The following is a 16385-nucleotide window of genomic DNA, read 5'->3' as shown; positions in this document are numbered from 1 at the left end:
AGAACTCACCAAGGCAGTATAGTCCTTTAGTTTCTGATCTACTGACTCCCCCATCCAGCTGGGCCCAGATCCCTCCCTTACCCAGGATGGGAGTCAGGTGCAGTGCAGTTGCTTCCTGGCCTCCAGCCTCCTCTTCTCTCTTTTTTTTCCTTTCCTGTCTTGGAGAAAACAGTATTCCTCTTGGTCATTAACTCATACAAAGAAAATCTTAAGAAGAGGAAGAGGGAGGGAGGACCTGATCCTTCACAGTAGGCCACTTTGATTGTTCTCCCTGACTTTCATGTTGTCTCTGGAAAAATGCATTCTGATCCCCAGACCACAAGAGAACACAACCTGTAGCTGGTTGGGTATCAAGCACTGACTTATTCTCCGCATAGTAATCTGGTGCTCACGATGGTGTGGCACTCTCCTAGGTGCTGGGAGTACTCAGAGGACAAGTACACACAGCCTCAGCCTTCAGTAGGCTGTGGCATGGCAGGAAGAGGAAAGGCCCCTAATGAAGTATGTGGAAAAGAGAATGGGAAACATGGCAGAAGAGAGGACAGGAGGGAGACCTGAGTCTTTTAAAGAAGATTGTATGGCATGGATTAGATTGAGGGAAATGAAGCTGATGAGTGGAATTAATGAAAGCAGAACAAAACAGTGCGAGAGACTTCCACTTCTGGCTGAGATGGAGTAACAGAGACTGGATTTACTCTCCTGACTAAGGCAATCAAAAAGTGGCTAAAATGTAGGAAGCAACAGTTTTAAGATACTGCTCATCACTGTAACAAAGGTCAGTGATGCCTGAGAGATGGGAAATACACCAAGTGAATCCTTTGATTGTCCCAGCTTATTCCTTGAGAGGGTTTCCAGGCCACAGCACAGGGGAGCAGAAGCCAGTGGACTTCCTGAGTTGAAAAGACAGACCTTAAAGTCCATGGAGACTAAAACCACTGAAGTTTAAAGGACGGAGAACCATAGAGGAGAGAGCTGTACAGAGAGAGACGTCATTGATCAGCAAAGGATCACTCTTGAGTATTCAGCTGAGTATTGATCCGCACATGCACTGAAAGGAGGCTGAGTAAAGAACCTCCCAAAAGGATTAGAGCTAACAGTGCCCAGTATTCCTATGAGGCTGGGGACAGTGTCTGTTCTCACCAGCTAGACTGGAAAACCTTATGACTCACCAGGCATTGACAGAGTACACAGAAGAGTCTTGCCTCAGTAGTGGGAATAATTAGCTCCAGAGACAGGACTAACAAATCTTTAGAGCAAAAACCAAAAGCATTGAACTGTTTCCAAGTAACTTAACTCAGTTCCAGAACAAAGTTGAAGAATATTTTATGGGAATACAAAATTGCCCAGCACCCAATTAGGTAAAATTCACAACATTTGGAGTCCAATAAAAAATTACCAGACACTCCAAAAAATTTGGAATATAATGTGCATAAGGTCAAGATAAATCAATCAGTTGAAAACAACCCAGCTCTAAAACAGATATTAGAATTAGTGTACTAAAACATTAAAACAGTTATTATAACTATATTTTTTATGTTCTAAAGGTTAAGGAGAGACATGGAAGACATGAAAATGCCCCAAATCAAATTTTAGAGATTAAAAACTACAATGCATGAGATGAAAAATATGCTGGAAAGATCAGCCACAGGTTAGACATTGCAGGAAAAAAGACTAGTGAACTTAGAAATGAGAATAAAAAAAAAAAATCAGTGTCAGTGACCTTTGGGATAACTTCAGGGACCTAATATATGTGTAATGTGTGATTGGAGTCCATATAAAGAGGGAGAGGTTGGGACAGAAAAATTATCTGAATAAATAATGACTGAAAAAAAGTCTAAGTTTGATGAAAAGAATAAACCCATAGATACAAGATGCTCAACAAGCATGAGAAACATGAAGAAAACTATACCAAAGCCAGTCATAATCAAATGGTGGGAAACCAGTGATACATAAAAAATCTTAAAAGCAGGTGGGGGTGGGTGGGGTTGGAGGGGACAAGTTAGGAACAGGGGAACAAAGATTAAGATGAAAGCAGATTTCCTGTTGGAAACAATGCAAGCAAGAAGACAGTGGAGTCACATCTTTAAAGAACTGGAAGAAAATAAACTGCCACCCTAGAATTTTATACTGAGTAAATATCTTTCCAAAATAAAGGTGAAATAAAGACTTCTGCCTACACCCAAAAGGTGGAAGTGTACACCACCAGAAGACCCACATTACAAGAGATGTTAAAAGAAGTCGTTCAAGCAGAAGGAAAATGATACCAGGTGGAAATCAGGATCTACACAAAGAGATAAAGAGCACTGGGAATGGTAACAAAATGGATAAATGTATGAGATTTTGTTCCTAATTTTATATCTCTTTAAAAGATAATTGACTTCTTAAACAAAACAAAAAAACCATTGCGTTGGATTTATAACATATGTAAAAAAAAAAAAAAGTATGATAAGAATAGCACAAAGACCTTGAAGGAAGAAATGGAAGTTCGCTGTTTTAAGGTTCTTGTGCTACAGCTGAAGTGGTTAATGTCACGGGAAGACAGTCTGTGATGAGTGAAGATGTATCACAAAGTTACACATCAAATTCAGAGTTATATCTAATAAGCCTACAGAAGAGACAAAATGGAATCATAAAAATACACAGTGAATCTAAAAGAAGACAAAAAGAGAGAGAAAAGGGAACAAAGAACAGATGGGGCAAGTAGAAAACAAATAGCGAGATGAGAGATTTAAAGCTAACCAAACCAATAATTCTGTTAAATGTAAATGGTTTAAATATCTCAATTAAAGAGTATATAAAGCAGATACAGATTGGATAAAAAGCAAGATTCAGTTATATATTGACTAGAAAATGTACTTTAAATGTAATGACACCATAAGTTAAAAGGGTTAAAAACATACATCATGCTAACACTAATGTAAAGAAAGCTGGAGTGGCTTTATTAATTTCAGACAAAGTAAATTTGAGAACAGAGAATATTATTAGGGATGACAAAGTCCAAGGAGAATTATTCATACAATTATGAATATTTATGTACTTCATAGCAGCGCTTCAAAACACATGAAACAAAACATTATAGAATGGCAAAGATAAATAACTTAATTATATCAGAGATTTTAACTTCCCTCCCTTAATAATTGAAAGAACAGGTAGACAGAAAACTGGTAAGGATATGGAATACTTTAAAAACACTATTGACCTACTCCACCCACCCCCATTGGGCTGGGTGGCCAAGGCCTGCAAGGCAACTCTCAGCACCCCTGCCCACGTGGTACGCTGCAAGTAGCGAGCGGCGTGGAGCCTGTGGGCAAAGGCCCTGGCATTGAGAGAAGGTGCCAGTGAGGCTGCACACGGGATCTGCTCTGCTTTCCATGTGTGAATTCACAAGCATGAATGGGTAACAGCAGAAGATGATACTGGAACTTTGGAACAGTGGGCATCAGTGGTTTTGCACAAGAAGTTTTGTGAGATGTCATTTACATCTTTAGTGTGCCTAAAGATGAAACCAAATTGAACAAACAAGATTAGTTTGGTACTTTGGAAAGTGTGAAAGTTGCTTGTGAACTTTGTTCTCTTCTATCTGGAGAAGTAACTGAGATTACGGAGGCTCTTACAGCAAATCCAGGACTTGATAGCAAATCTTGTTAAGATGGTTGTCAGATCAAAATAGCACTGAGTAATACTTCACTAATGAGTGAAGAACTATATGAGAAATAGTCTATTGAGGAGTGAAAATGGAACGCTTAATTAAACGAGCATGAAACACCTTAATCCAGCATTGTTGTCTTAAATTAGTAGTGGATAGACTTAAAATATTCACTTTGAGCAACACCAGTGGCAAAACTACTCACAACACTGTTGCTGGAAGAAAACACCCCTTAACTTTCTAATGATTTCAGATAAACATAATATATATCTTTTTCACATACCCTATGATTTTTAGGCTAGGCTCTACAATCTAGTTATAATATTCAGAATTCATGAAATTATCATCTGTGGTAAAATTTCTTTCTTTTTCTTATTTGCATTTTTGTTCTACCAGTGAGTTTTATTCTTTCCTGAGTGTTCATTGTAGTGATTATCATTTTTCAAATTCCAGATGCAGGACTCCCTTTAAGATTTCTTGCAGGGCTGGTCGGGTGGTGGTGAACTCTTGCAGTTTTTGTTTGTTTGAGAAATACACTATTTCTCCCTCATTTCTGAAAGAAAGTCTTCCTAGGTATAACCTTGGCTGACAGTTTTTTTCTTTTAGTAGTCTCAATATATCATCCCATTCTCTTCTGGCCTGTAGAGTTTCTGTTGAGGAGTCTGCTGTTAGTCTGATAAGGACAACTTTATCTTGCTGTTTTTAAGATTCTCTCTTCATCTTTAAGCTTTGCCAGTTTGACTATAATGTGTTCCAGAAAGGACCTTTTGGGGTTGAATCTGTTTGGGGACCTTTGAGCCTCCTGGATCTGAAGGTCCGTGTCTTTCCCTACACCTGGGAATTCTGTTATTATTTTGCACTTGACATTAGCCAAAAGGCCAAGAAGTGATGCTGTTATTATTTTGTTGAATAGGTTTTCAATGCCTTTTCCTTTGTCCTCTCCATTCAGAACTTCCATGATTTTGATGTTTGTGCACTTAAGGTTGTTTGCTAGCTCACTTAGATTTTCTTCATTTTTAAAAAAATTCTTTTTTCCTTTTTTTTTGGGTCCAGCTGGGTTATTTCAAAAAGACTCTCTTCAGGATCAGAAATTTCTTCTGCTGCTTGCTCTAACCTGTTGCTTAATCTCTAAGTTGTGTTTTTATTTTACTGAGTGAATCCTTCAGTTCCATAAGTTCTGCTACATTCTTTTTTATGGTATTAATCCCTTTTTAAATTTACTCCTTCATATCCTGGATACTTCTTCTTGTTTCATTTTGTTGTCTGAGTTTTCTCGTATCTTTTTGAGTTTCCTTAAGATTATTGCTCAGAATTCTTTTCAGTTATTTCAAGGGTTTCCGGCTTTATGGGATAAGGTGCTTGAGAATTGTTGCATTCCTTTGGTGATGTCATATTTTCTTGGTGTTGTTTTTTTTTTCCCTAGTATCTCTACATTGATGTCTGGTCATCTGGTAGAACAGTTACTATTTCTATTACTCTGGAGTGGGCTTTGAGGAGAGAGACTTCCTCCTGTAGATGTGTTTTAATCACCTGTTGAGTATGGTGTTTTAGTATTTGTTCCAGGTAGACACAGTATGTGTACTTTGGCTGGATTCAGTGTTGGAGTTGCATGTGAGTGCATCCATGGCCAAGGCACGGGGGTACTTAGTGATTCCTTGGTGAGATTAGTGATGCTGTGTTGGTTCATCAAGGATGTGGGTAGTCTCTCAGGTTCTTGGGAGATGTTCATGGGTGCCCTGTCACTCTTTGCCTGGGGTGGGTGTCCCTGGGCAGGCTTGTTGGCACACTGGCTAGTATCCTGTGATGCTGATAGATGCACTGGGGTATACAGGAACTTCTCAGTCTGAATGGTGACCCTGAGCATGGTTTCTTTTTCCTTATCCTACAGGCAGAGGCTCCTCCTGAGTCCTTGCTTCTCCCAGTTGGGGAATGGGTTGGTGGTGACTGGGAATTTTCATTCTTACTCTCTCTGGGTATCTTTGGGCACTCTTGGGGGATTCCATGTGTGTCTCTCCCCGGATCAAGGCAGTCATGTGAGCTGCACATGTACCTCCCACCCGCAGTGTACTACCACATGTAATAGTGTAATTTCCCCTGTTGGTTGGGCCACTAGGTCATGGGTCTGTACTTGCTCACCTCTTTCCCTAGACTCCACTGGTGACTCTCCTATGTCAGTGAAGTCAAGTGGTCAGTGGGCTGCCTGAACGATAGCTGTGACAGCAAGCCAGGCTTGCTGTGGTGGTGAGCCGACTGTGCGGTGGCAGTGGCTATGTCATAAAAACTAGTTATAAAATTATGTAATTCAAGGGTAACATTGTTATCTTAAGCCTTCTATGATATTGTAGTTTGCTTACATTTATCCCTGGATTTGGATCAAAATACTTAATGATCTTTCCATTGGAAATAAATTGGGAGTGGAGAAAAGTTTTTGTTATGCAGTATCAGATGAAGAAAAATACTATCTTAATTTTTCAATATACAGCATTTGCTGGTGCTATTTTTATATAGTGAAGCAACAGTTTTGCAGCAAAATAAGCAACAATTTAATAATAACATAACTTCATTACTCATGAAACAAAAACACTGTTGATCAATTTTACACAAACAGTATACTCCACCCAAAAACAGCAGAATACACAGTCTTTTCAAGTGCACATAGAATGTTTACCAAGATAGAGCATGTTCTGGGATATAAAGTAAGTCTTATTAAATTTAGAAGGATTCAAGTCATCTAAAGTATATTCTTTAATAACAAAAGACATTACAAGAAGATAAAACTACAGATCAATATCCCTTATGAATATTCATGGACTCTAATAAATTTTAGTAAATAAAATTCTAATAAAAATTTTAGCAAATCGAATCATCATATAAAAAGGATAACACCTCATCACTAAGTAGGGTTTATCCTGGGAATGCAAGGTTGGTTTAACATAAGAAAATCAACCAATGTAACTTGCTTTATTAACAAACTAAGAAAGAAAAACCATATGTTTATCTCATAAATGCAGAAAAGGCATTTGAAAATCCAATGTCCATTCCTCAGAAAAAGAACTTCCTCCATTTGATTAAGGTTATTTTAAATCTATAGCAAAAATTATACTTAATGGTGAAAGACTAAATGCTTTACCCCTGAAGTCAGAAACATGACAAGAATGTCTGCTCACACCACTTCTATTCAAAATTGTACTGAGGTTTGAGCCAGTGCAAAAAGACAAGAAAAGAAATAAAAGGCATCCAGACCAGAAAAAAAGGATTAAAACTGTCTTTTGTTCACTGACAACATGGTCATCTATGTAGAAAATCTGATGGAATCTACAAAACGGCTACTAGAACTGATAAGTAATTTAGAAAGTTTGCTAAACGTATACAAAATTAACTTGCAAAATTCAGTTGTATCTCGAATCCAATCAAGATGGCAGAATAGATGGTCTGCAGCGTCACTCTCTCCTAAAAATCAACCAAATTTAAAACTATAAAAATGTAGCATCAGCCAAGCCGGGGCCACTGGAGCTCAGGGGAAGAGGAAGAGGGACCTACAGAGTTCATGGAGGTGGGAGAAGCTACGATGAGAGAAAGAAAAAGCTGCTCTGAGCATTTCGGGCTGTGGCCGCTTTAATGCTGGAGCTGCTGAGCACATGGAGCAGGAGCTGGCAGAAGCCACAGCTGTGCCCTTCAGATGGAGTTACTTGGAGGCAGCAGGAGAGAAGAGGGCCTTGGCAGCCCCCAGGACAGCAAGACCACTAATAGGGTTCCCATGGACCCACGCAGGAGCAAGGAGCCAGAACAACTGAAAAAAAGGAGCCACTCAGAGGCCAGTGAGTCATCGCAAGGGACTGGCGCAGGGCCCGTCCCATGGAAAGTGTTTGGAGCACGGGCGGTAGGTGAGACATACCCACCAGGGGAACACTGGGACACAGCAAGGACAGCTGATCTGCCCCCCAATCAGCACAGGACCACTCAGAGGAGACTGGTCAGGAATGCAGAATTGCATGTGGTGCAGTTTGATGAAAAAACTCAGGCCCAGATCAGAGATTCTACACAATCCAGATCCACTGGGTCTCTGGAGATCCGGAAGTATCTATAAGGTCAACCATTAAACCCTGAGCTGCACAAAAAGCCTTCCCTAGGGAAACAGCAGCAAAGCAGTAGTTTAAACAACCACAGAGCTCAAGTACTGGTTCCCACAGAAAGTTCCCCCATGTTAGAAGCAAAGGACAAAAAATTAGTTCCAGCCCAGGCACACCACCAGCACCTTGGCGTCTGCCTGGGACCTGGAAGCTTGGATCTGGGGAGCGGACCCCACTCCCACTTCCAGGCAAACTGCACCAGTGCCTTGGGGCCAGCCTGGGGACCTGAAGCATGGAGAAGGGGACTGGATCCCCCTCCCACAACCAGGCACACAATGCCAGCAGCTTGGGGCCTGCCCAGGGACCCGAGGCAAGGAGAAGGGGACTGGACCTCTCTCTCACAACCAGGCACACTGAGCCAGCACCTTGTGGCTCACCCAGGGATCCGGGGTATGGAGTTGGGGACCAGACCACCCTCCCACAACCAGGCACAACATGCCAGCATTTTGGAGCTGACCCAGGGCATGGAGAAGGGGACCAGACATCTCTCCCACAACCAGGCACAATATGCCAGCACCTCGGAGCCCCCCAAGAGACCTGAGGCAAGGAGAAGGGGAATGGTCCTCTCTCCTACAACCAGGCACACTGTGCCAGAGCTTCAGGGCCTGCCCAGGGACCCGAGGCATGGACAAGGGGACTGGACCTCTCTCCCATAACCAGGCACACCAAGCCAGTGCCTCGGGGCCAGCCCACGGTCCTGGGACATGGAGAAGGGGACCAGACTACCCTCCCACAACCAGGCACACCACGCCAGCACCTTGGGGCCTGCTTGGGGACCCGAGGCAAGGAGAAAGGGAATGGACCTCTCCCCCACAACCAGGCACACACAAGCCAGCGCTTTGGGGCCCACCTGGGGACCTGAGGTATGGAGCCAGGAACCAGACCATCCTCCCACAACAAGGCACAACATGCCAGTACCTTGGGGCCCACCCAGGGACCAGAGGCAAGGAGAAGGGGACTGGACCTCTCTCCCACAACCAGGCACACCGCGCTAGCACCTTGGGCCCCACCCAGAGAACCAGGGCATGGAGAAGGGGACCAGACTACCCTCCCACAACCAGGCACACTGAGCCAGCACCTTGGGGCCCACCCAAGGACCCGGGGTATGGAGTCAGGGACTGGACCACCCTCCCACAACCAGGCACAACATGCCAGCACCTTGGAGCCCACCCAGGGACCCAGGACATGGAGAGGGGGACCAGACAACCCTCCCACAACCAGGTACAACATGCCAGCACCTCGGAGCCCACCTGGGGACCCGGGGCATGAAGAAGGGGCCTGGACCTCTGTCCCACAACCAGGTACACCAAGCCAGCGTCTTGGGTCCCACCCAGTGACCCAAGGCATGGAGCCAAGAACCAGACCCTCCTCCTGCAACAAGGCACAACATGCCAGTACCAATGTTCAACCCCCAAAATATGTATAATCAATTTTGATTCAATAAATAAAATAAATTTTAAAAAATTCAATTGTATCTCTGTATAATAGCAATGAACAATCAAAAATTGAAATAAGTACTATTTAAAATAGTACAAATAAGAGAAATACTAATAAATCTGACAAAAGATGTTCAAGACCTGTGTATTGAAAACCATATAACATTTCTCAGGGAAATTAAAGATCTTTGTGAATGGAGAGATATCCTTGATCATGGGTTGGAAGACTTGATGTTGTCAACAGGTCAATTCTTCCCAAATTGATCTATATATTCAACAAAATCCCAACAAGAATTTCAGCAGGAATTTTTATAGAAATTGAAAAATTCATCCCAAAATTCATATGGTAATGAAAAGGACCTAGTATAGCCAGAACAACTTTGAAAAAGAACAAAGTCATAGGACTAAAACTAATTGGTTTCAAGACTTATTATAAAGTTCTTATAGTTAAGATACTATAGTACTGGCATCAAGGTCAAAAAGTAGATTAATGAAATAGAATAAGATTGAGAAATAGACTCAATGTATATAGACAACTGATTTTTTGACAAAGATATATAGTAATAGTGCTGAAACAATGGGATATCCATATGCAAAAATTTAAAGAAACTCAATCTGTATTATATACCATATGTAAAAATTAACTGCAAATGGGTCATAGACCTAAATGTAAAGTTCAAACCTATACAATCTCTAGAAGAAAATGCAACCGTACTTCACAAAGTTCATGGAAAAATGAAATTAAAAGATAATATGAATCTTTCCATGAGCTTTTTGAAGTCCACTCTTATACCATAGGAGAAAACCTTTGTGACCTTGGGTTAGGCAAAGATCTTTTACATACAACATCAAAAGCAAAATACATACATAGAAGAACGTATTGATAAATTAGTTGTCAGAATAATATGCTGAGTGAAGGAAGCCAGACCAAGAAATAAGAAGAATACATAGTGTATGATTTCATTTACATAAAATTCCAGAAATACAAACTAATCTACAGTGACAAAAAGCAGATCAGGGTCTGCCTGTGGTTGGCAGAGGGGCAAGGGGTGGGGGGAGCGAGAGGCACGCAGAGGCCCAGAAGCTTGGGAGAGTGATGGATATGTTCATTATTTTGATGGTGATGATATTTTTATGAGTGCATATATAAGTCAAAAGATACACTTTATATATATGCAGTTTATTTCTTTATGGCATATTGGACCCCCAGAGGGCATCTGGGTAAGCAAGGTGGATCCATCTCCCATGTCTATCTCCTCTCACTTAGTGGTAGGGGAAGGCACTGAAATGACAGAAAAGGAATAAAAAGGGCACACATCCCCAAAGACAACAAGATGGAGAGGAGATATTGGAAGATAAGCACTTCAAAAATATTTAGAATCAAGAAAATCAATGGAGGAGTTTACACTGGCTTAGCACAGCTAAGGAAGGTGAAACTCGAGTCTTTATGAGAGGAGAGACTGGTGAGAGGTGTGTGAATTCCTCACAAGGCTGAGACGTGGAGGTTCTGTGGAAGGAATGGGGCTGAAAATGAGGGCCTATGGAGTGACTGCAACCCTGGACTCCCTCAGATGCCACACGGCTCATCAACCACAGCCCAAGTGAGAAGACCAAAGACTAGTCTCGAGAAATCAAACAGAAGCAGCTCCAAATTCAGGTTCAGCCTGCACGGTGTGAGGCTGTGTAGGTGATGGTGAAGGACAGAGAATAGACCAGTAAGTGCAATTCTCCATTTCAAATAGAGGAACCCCTGACCCCTCCTCTAGCCACGTTCTCTGAATGCCAGAAACCGGGTCTTTGTATTAGTTTTCTATCACTGCTGTAACAAATCACCACAAACTAGGTGGCTTAAAACAACATAAATTTATCATTTTACAGTTCTGGAGATCAGAAGTCCAGATGGGTCTCACTGTGCTAAGATCCAGGTACAGGCTGGGGCATATTGCTTCTGAGGATCAAGGGGAGAATCCGTTCCCATGCCTTTGCCAGCTTCTGAAGTCAATTGCACACCCTGGCCTGTGCCCCTTCCTCCATCTTCAGCACCAGCAGAGCAGTATCTCCCTCTCTCTGACTCTGACCCTCCTGCTTCCTGCTCATAAGGACCCTTATGATCACATTGGGCTCACCAGGATAATTCAGGATAACCTCTTCATCTCAAAATTCTCAACATAATGACACATGCAGAGTCCTGGATTAAGACATGCACAGTTTGGGGGGTCAGTGTTCTGCCTACCACAATCCCTCATGCAGGAGATTGGAGAATTTAATTCCCCAAAAAACTGACAGACCAAAAAATAAAGGAAAAAGCCTCCCGATAACATCACTTGAGGTGGAAATAAAAATGCCAGGAAAAATGCCAAATTTTCTGACTGTTAACCCCGCCAAGTGTCCCAGTTAGCCAGTGGCTGTTGAGTTTTGCCCACCAAGCACTGTTGTTTCTAGGAAGTTAGAAATGTGCTCCTAATATGAGGCCTAAACCATGAACAAAAAAGACAAGGAAAAGACTGGAACTTAAGGAGCAGGAGCTGCAAAATGAGAAAGAGGTGGTTCAACAGGCTGGTAAAGCTTCAACTCCAGGTTAGATGAGGGGGAGAGAAAAACTGAAGTTCATGGGTGATCACAAATGCCTGCATGCTTGGAAAACAGTATTGACCAACACTTGGCAAATCTGAGAAAGCATGTGAAAAAATTTAGGAAACCAAGTGAATAAAAACAGAATATACAAATGAGGACACAGTCATGTTACACCCCCTTGCTCCAACATAACAGCAATACTCACATATTCATAATCGTGCGAACACTTACTGATTTCATTGGGAATTGTGATGTACTTACATTGGGGGGATAGGATGGAGGGAAGAGGAAGGTGAAAGAAGATTAAATCTATCTACCACATCACTATCCAATAGGAAATTTCAAAAATGGATGAATTACAAAATAGCAGCATAAGCATATTATTCAGCAATACAGAGATAAATACCAAAAGACATTAAAAGGATGGAAATGCTAGCCAATGGCAAGAAGGATTTGGGGGACAGGGAACTGCCAATTTTTTAAATAAATTTTCAGTGCTAATGTTATTTTAATTTTTACTCTATGCACATATTACTTTGATTTAAAAGAACTCCGAGAAGGATCTCAGAATGAAATAATTTTCCTTTGAATTATTCCATCTTCTTAGATGCCCCTAACATCATACTGGACAGACTCAGCACTTACTTTCCGGGTGGCTGAGGTCAACTGGGCCTTCCTTGGCTCCACCTCACTACCACATTTACTCCCAGGACTGCCTGAGCAGACCCAAGACCCCAAAATTCTCTTATCACAAAATCACAATGAAAACAACTTGGGGACAGAGGTATTTTGCTTATGGAGTTCATATGTGTATAATACTAGCACACTCTGATCTCTACCCTGTGACACAGTTAATATATGGACCCTGTATCAAAGGCCAAATGAAACCATTTGTTTTCTGACCTTTGTGTGAGGACTTGTTTTAATCATTTTATAAATTTTGAATATCTCATAAAGAACATCTTAAAACCAGGCCTGGCTCAGGAGTTGTTTCAGGTGAGACAGTCGTACCTGTGGGAACAGGGCAATGTAGGATGATGCACCCCTAGCCCTGTCAACTGCAGAAATGGACAGGATTCCCATCTCTCCTTGCTCTAGGTCATAGAGAAACACAGTCCAGTGTCCACGGTAGACGAGCTGGAGCCTGGTGTGAGCAGCAGAAGCTCAGCATCCCTCTCGCTACCTGAGGAGCCGAGCCAGTTCCGCCCCATCTACAGGGGAGCCTCATCTGCCTTTTGTATTCAGCTGTTTTGTGTTGATGAGAAGTACGAAGCAAGGCAAGTGTCACCTGCGCGTTGTCTGTTAGGGTGAGAATTGCTCACGGTGTAGGTAAGCCAACATTTTAATTGTACAGAGCCAGTGGTTTCCAAACCTGGCCCCACATCCTAATCTCCTACGGAATTTTTTTAAAAACACAGATCCCTGGGCCCCAGGCAGAGATTCTAGTCCATAAAAAGCAAGTAAGGCTCACAGAGAGGGCAAGAACCCCCAGGTCTGGCTCACCTGTTCAGCAATTGGGAATCTGGAAAATTTTCACTGTGTAAGCACACGCTGCTCCCATTCTCTAATGTTTGCATTTCTGGGAGACTTTGAATTTTCTGCTGCTCATATGGAGTCTTTTAGTTGCAACTAACAGAAAGTCCAACCCAAACTGACTTTGAAAAAAAATGGAAAATTGCCTCACCTTAAGGATAAGTCCTGTGCTAGGACTAATTTTAAATATGGCTTGATCCAGGACCTAGATAACCAAATCAAGGAGCATGCTTCTCCCTCTACCTCTTTTCCCTGGTGCCCTGCTGTTGGCGCCATTCTCAGAGTAGTACCCCTGTCTTGGGGACAAGACAACTGACAGCAACCTCAGGCTCTGCATCAAAATCCAGTAGGGAGGACTGGTTTGTGCCCAGCATTGCAGCCAAAGTCCATTGAGGCCTGTTGGACTGTATGCTCATTCCATAGGCTCAGACCTTTGCCTTATGCTGCACCTGGAATATGGTGCTGGAGCCTTATCCAAATGTAAGATCTGAGAGGGGGATAAGTGGGACCCCCAACAACAAACAGCTGCTGGGAGGAGGAGGCATGGTGTCGGGCAGTCTCCCTCTGAAATGGTCAGTGCTTCCTGTCCCCATAATCTGGGTATGGACCGCCGCCCTCGCTTCCTAAATTCCACTTCTCCTTTAGCACACCCACCTACTCTACAAATGTCCACAGAACAATCTTGAGGAGAAAAAGACTGGCCTATTTGGGTAGAGCAGAAGGTTCTGGAGTATCTTTTAGATGACCAAGAATAGTTCTGGACATTTCCTTTTTAGAGGATGTATTTAAACATATTCCCAATCTCCCAGCCTCCCCCAAACCGTGTTTTTGCTTCTACTTTTCTCACCCTAAGTGTTTGGCTTCTGTGGAGATATTGAGGCTGAAAATGGAAATCTATGCTAATGATATTGTAGACATATAAAAAGCCTATAAAGCCCTTGTAGATTTATGGTTTTTAAATTTTTTTCCCTTGTGCATTTAGATATGATTATGCTTAGAATGTAATTTTTGGATTTTCAAACAGGTTCAATGACCCATTACAGTTTGCCTGTGAGTATACATCTGCAGCTGGTCAGAAAGTCCTTGTTATAAAGAAAAAAGGATCAGAGTAGCCTATAACACACCCACCTCTCCCCTCAACCCTTTCAAAAAGGAGGGGAAGGATTACGTCAACAGAATGACCATCTTTTCTATTGGCTTTTTGAATGTACAGAGATTGTTCATTGCTATGACAGTGCCTTGATTTCTATAAAATACTTTCTTACTGAGATATGAAGCTTATGACTTATGCACTGATTAATGTTTAGCTAGACACAGATCCTGACTAGTGGTTGGCTAGTTGCTGCCCAAGGGATAAAGAGCCACAAATCTCTTGAAATATTCACCGATGCTACGTTTGCTTGCAGATCATGACAGTGCTTCTTATTTACAGGTCATTGGATTTTATGAAGTTTGTTTTCAGTCTTTTTCCTGTAAGTACATGCTGAATTTTGAGTATAATAGTTGGTTTTGTAGGCTAGAGAAGTTACAGGAAAGTAAAGTGCCATATTCATAGTCCAAACATTTAAAATGCTACGAATGTTGAAGTTCAGACTGCTTCTGTATTCTGAGAATAAGGTCAAATGGAATGTCATGAACTCTTAAAAAGAGAAAATATTGTCATTTTCAGTAATTCTTTAGTCACACTATTTTAACAGCTTTCTTTCAATCCATAATTTCTTTTAGAGATAGCTTTATCAGTATTTTATTAGAATGAAATCATTCATAGTGGTATATGGAAATGTCAGAAATTAAAGTGGCTTAGACTGTTGTATTACTTCACAGTTTATATTGGCTCAAAATATTCCGAAACCCTCGTACTGCATTTCTAAGGGGAGGAAAGTGGGAGCTTGTGGTTGGTTTTTGGATTGGCATTTCCTTCCCCGCTAGTTCCTCAGGCCTGACTCAGAGTCTGGCAAGTAGGAGGGTCTCAACCACGTGGGTGAATGGGCCTCTCATCCAACATCCAAGTGCAGACAAGATGCCCCATTACGGGTGTCGGCGGCCTCTTCCTCCATTCTTGTTTCACTGTTATTCAGGGATGGATATCTTGCCAACCTCTTATCACTTTACTGAGGGAAGAAAGTGGGGATGGAATACAGTTGAGGGACAACATCGGTTTTTATAAAGACTTTTTCCGTGGCTGGACTGTCAGTTAAGTCAACAATTGTACTTCTTCAGTTGGCTAATTTCAAGCAAAATATCTACAATTTTATTTTTACTTGATGTTCTTTACAGTGAGGCAAAAACAGGTATGGTTTAATTATGTTGCCTAAACACTGTGTGATTTTAGGCTTTAGTTCCTCCGTTGTTTAATAAAATGAAGCCTTGCAGTAAGGCAATATGTTCTCCACTGTAATTTTTTGCATTGATTTCTAGGGCATTTTTGAAGCCCACGGAGCACTGTAGATTACCATGAATGTACGATTTACAACGCCAGTTTCCCTCAAAGATGCCTTAAAGAAATTTCACTGTTTAATTCTTTACTATTTTAAACTCTGTGGAAAGGCAAAATCTTCAGCGTTATAAAAGTAATACTGGCTATTAAATGGTAAAAGACCTGTTTACATTTTAATTCTATTTGATTTGGGGATATGAGGACACAGGAAAAAATATGTTCATTACTTCATCCTTAAATCCTTCAAATCCAAGTAGAATGAACTCATTATAGTTAGTCTCCCCCACCAAGACTTGATACCCAATCTTTATTTTCAGCTTGAGTATTTCAGCAATTTCACTCTAAAGTTTCCCCAAAGGAGCCATGTTATTTTGCTAGGAAGAAGGAAGATGAGGTCAAACAATGATACACTCCTTTGGGTTGCACAAATGTTCCCAGGGTTTTAGATTAGTGCAAGTAATGCCTTCACAGGGTTTAAGGGGAGGCGAGATCTGAAAGGGACATATTAGCTCTTGGAAGAGCTGGCTGCTTCTGCAGAGACCTGGCAGGGGATCAAGTGGCTGTGTGGAACATAAATGGCCTAGAGAAACACCGTCCTTGGACATTGAGTATGAACCATATCACTAACT

At 41.7% G+C, this 16385-nt stretch overlaps 1 protein-coding gene across 1 annotated transcript in view; it reads left to right on the top strand.

Moving 5' to 3' along the window:
• Nucleotides 1-16385, top strand: part of LOC134390401 (cilia- and flagella-associated protein 61-like) — a 222856-nt gene that overhangs the window by 60446 nt on the left and 146025 nt on the right. Inside the window, 2 exon segments of the mRNA XM_063113697.1 lie at nucleotides 12810-13063; nucleotides 14752-14791. Coding sequence (XP_062969767.1) covers nucleotides 12810-13063; nucleotides 14752-14791 — 294 coding nt within the window.

The sequence above is a fragment of the Cynocephalus volans genome, chromosome 11 (assembly GCF_027409185.1).
Source record: "Cynocephalus volans isolate mCynVol1 chromosome 11, mCynVol1.pri, whole genome shotgun sequence".
NCBI classification, from domain to species: Eukaryota; Metazoa; Chordata; class Mammalia; order Dermoptera; family Cynocephalidae; genus Cynocephalus; species Cynocephalus volans.
Note: the sequence above shows the minus strand (reverse complement) of the source record. Positions and strands in the feature narration are given on the sequence as shown.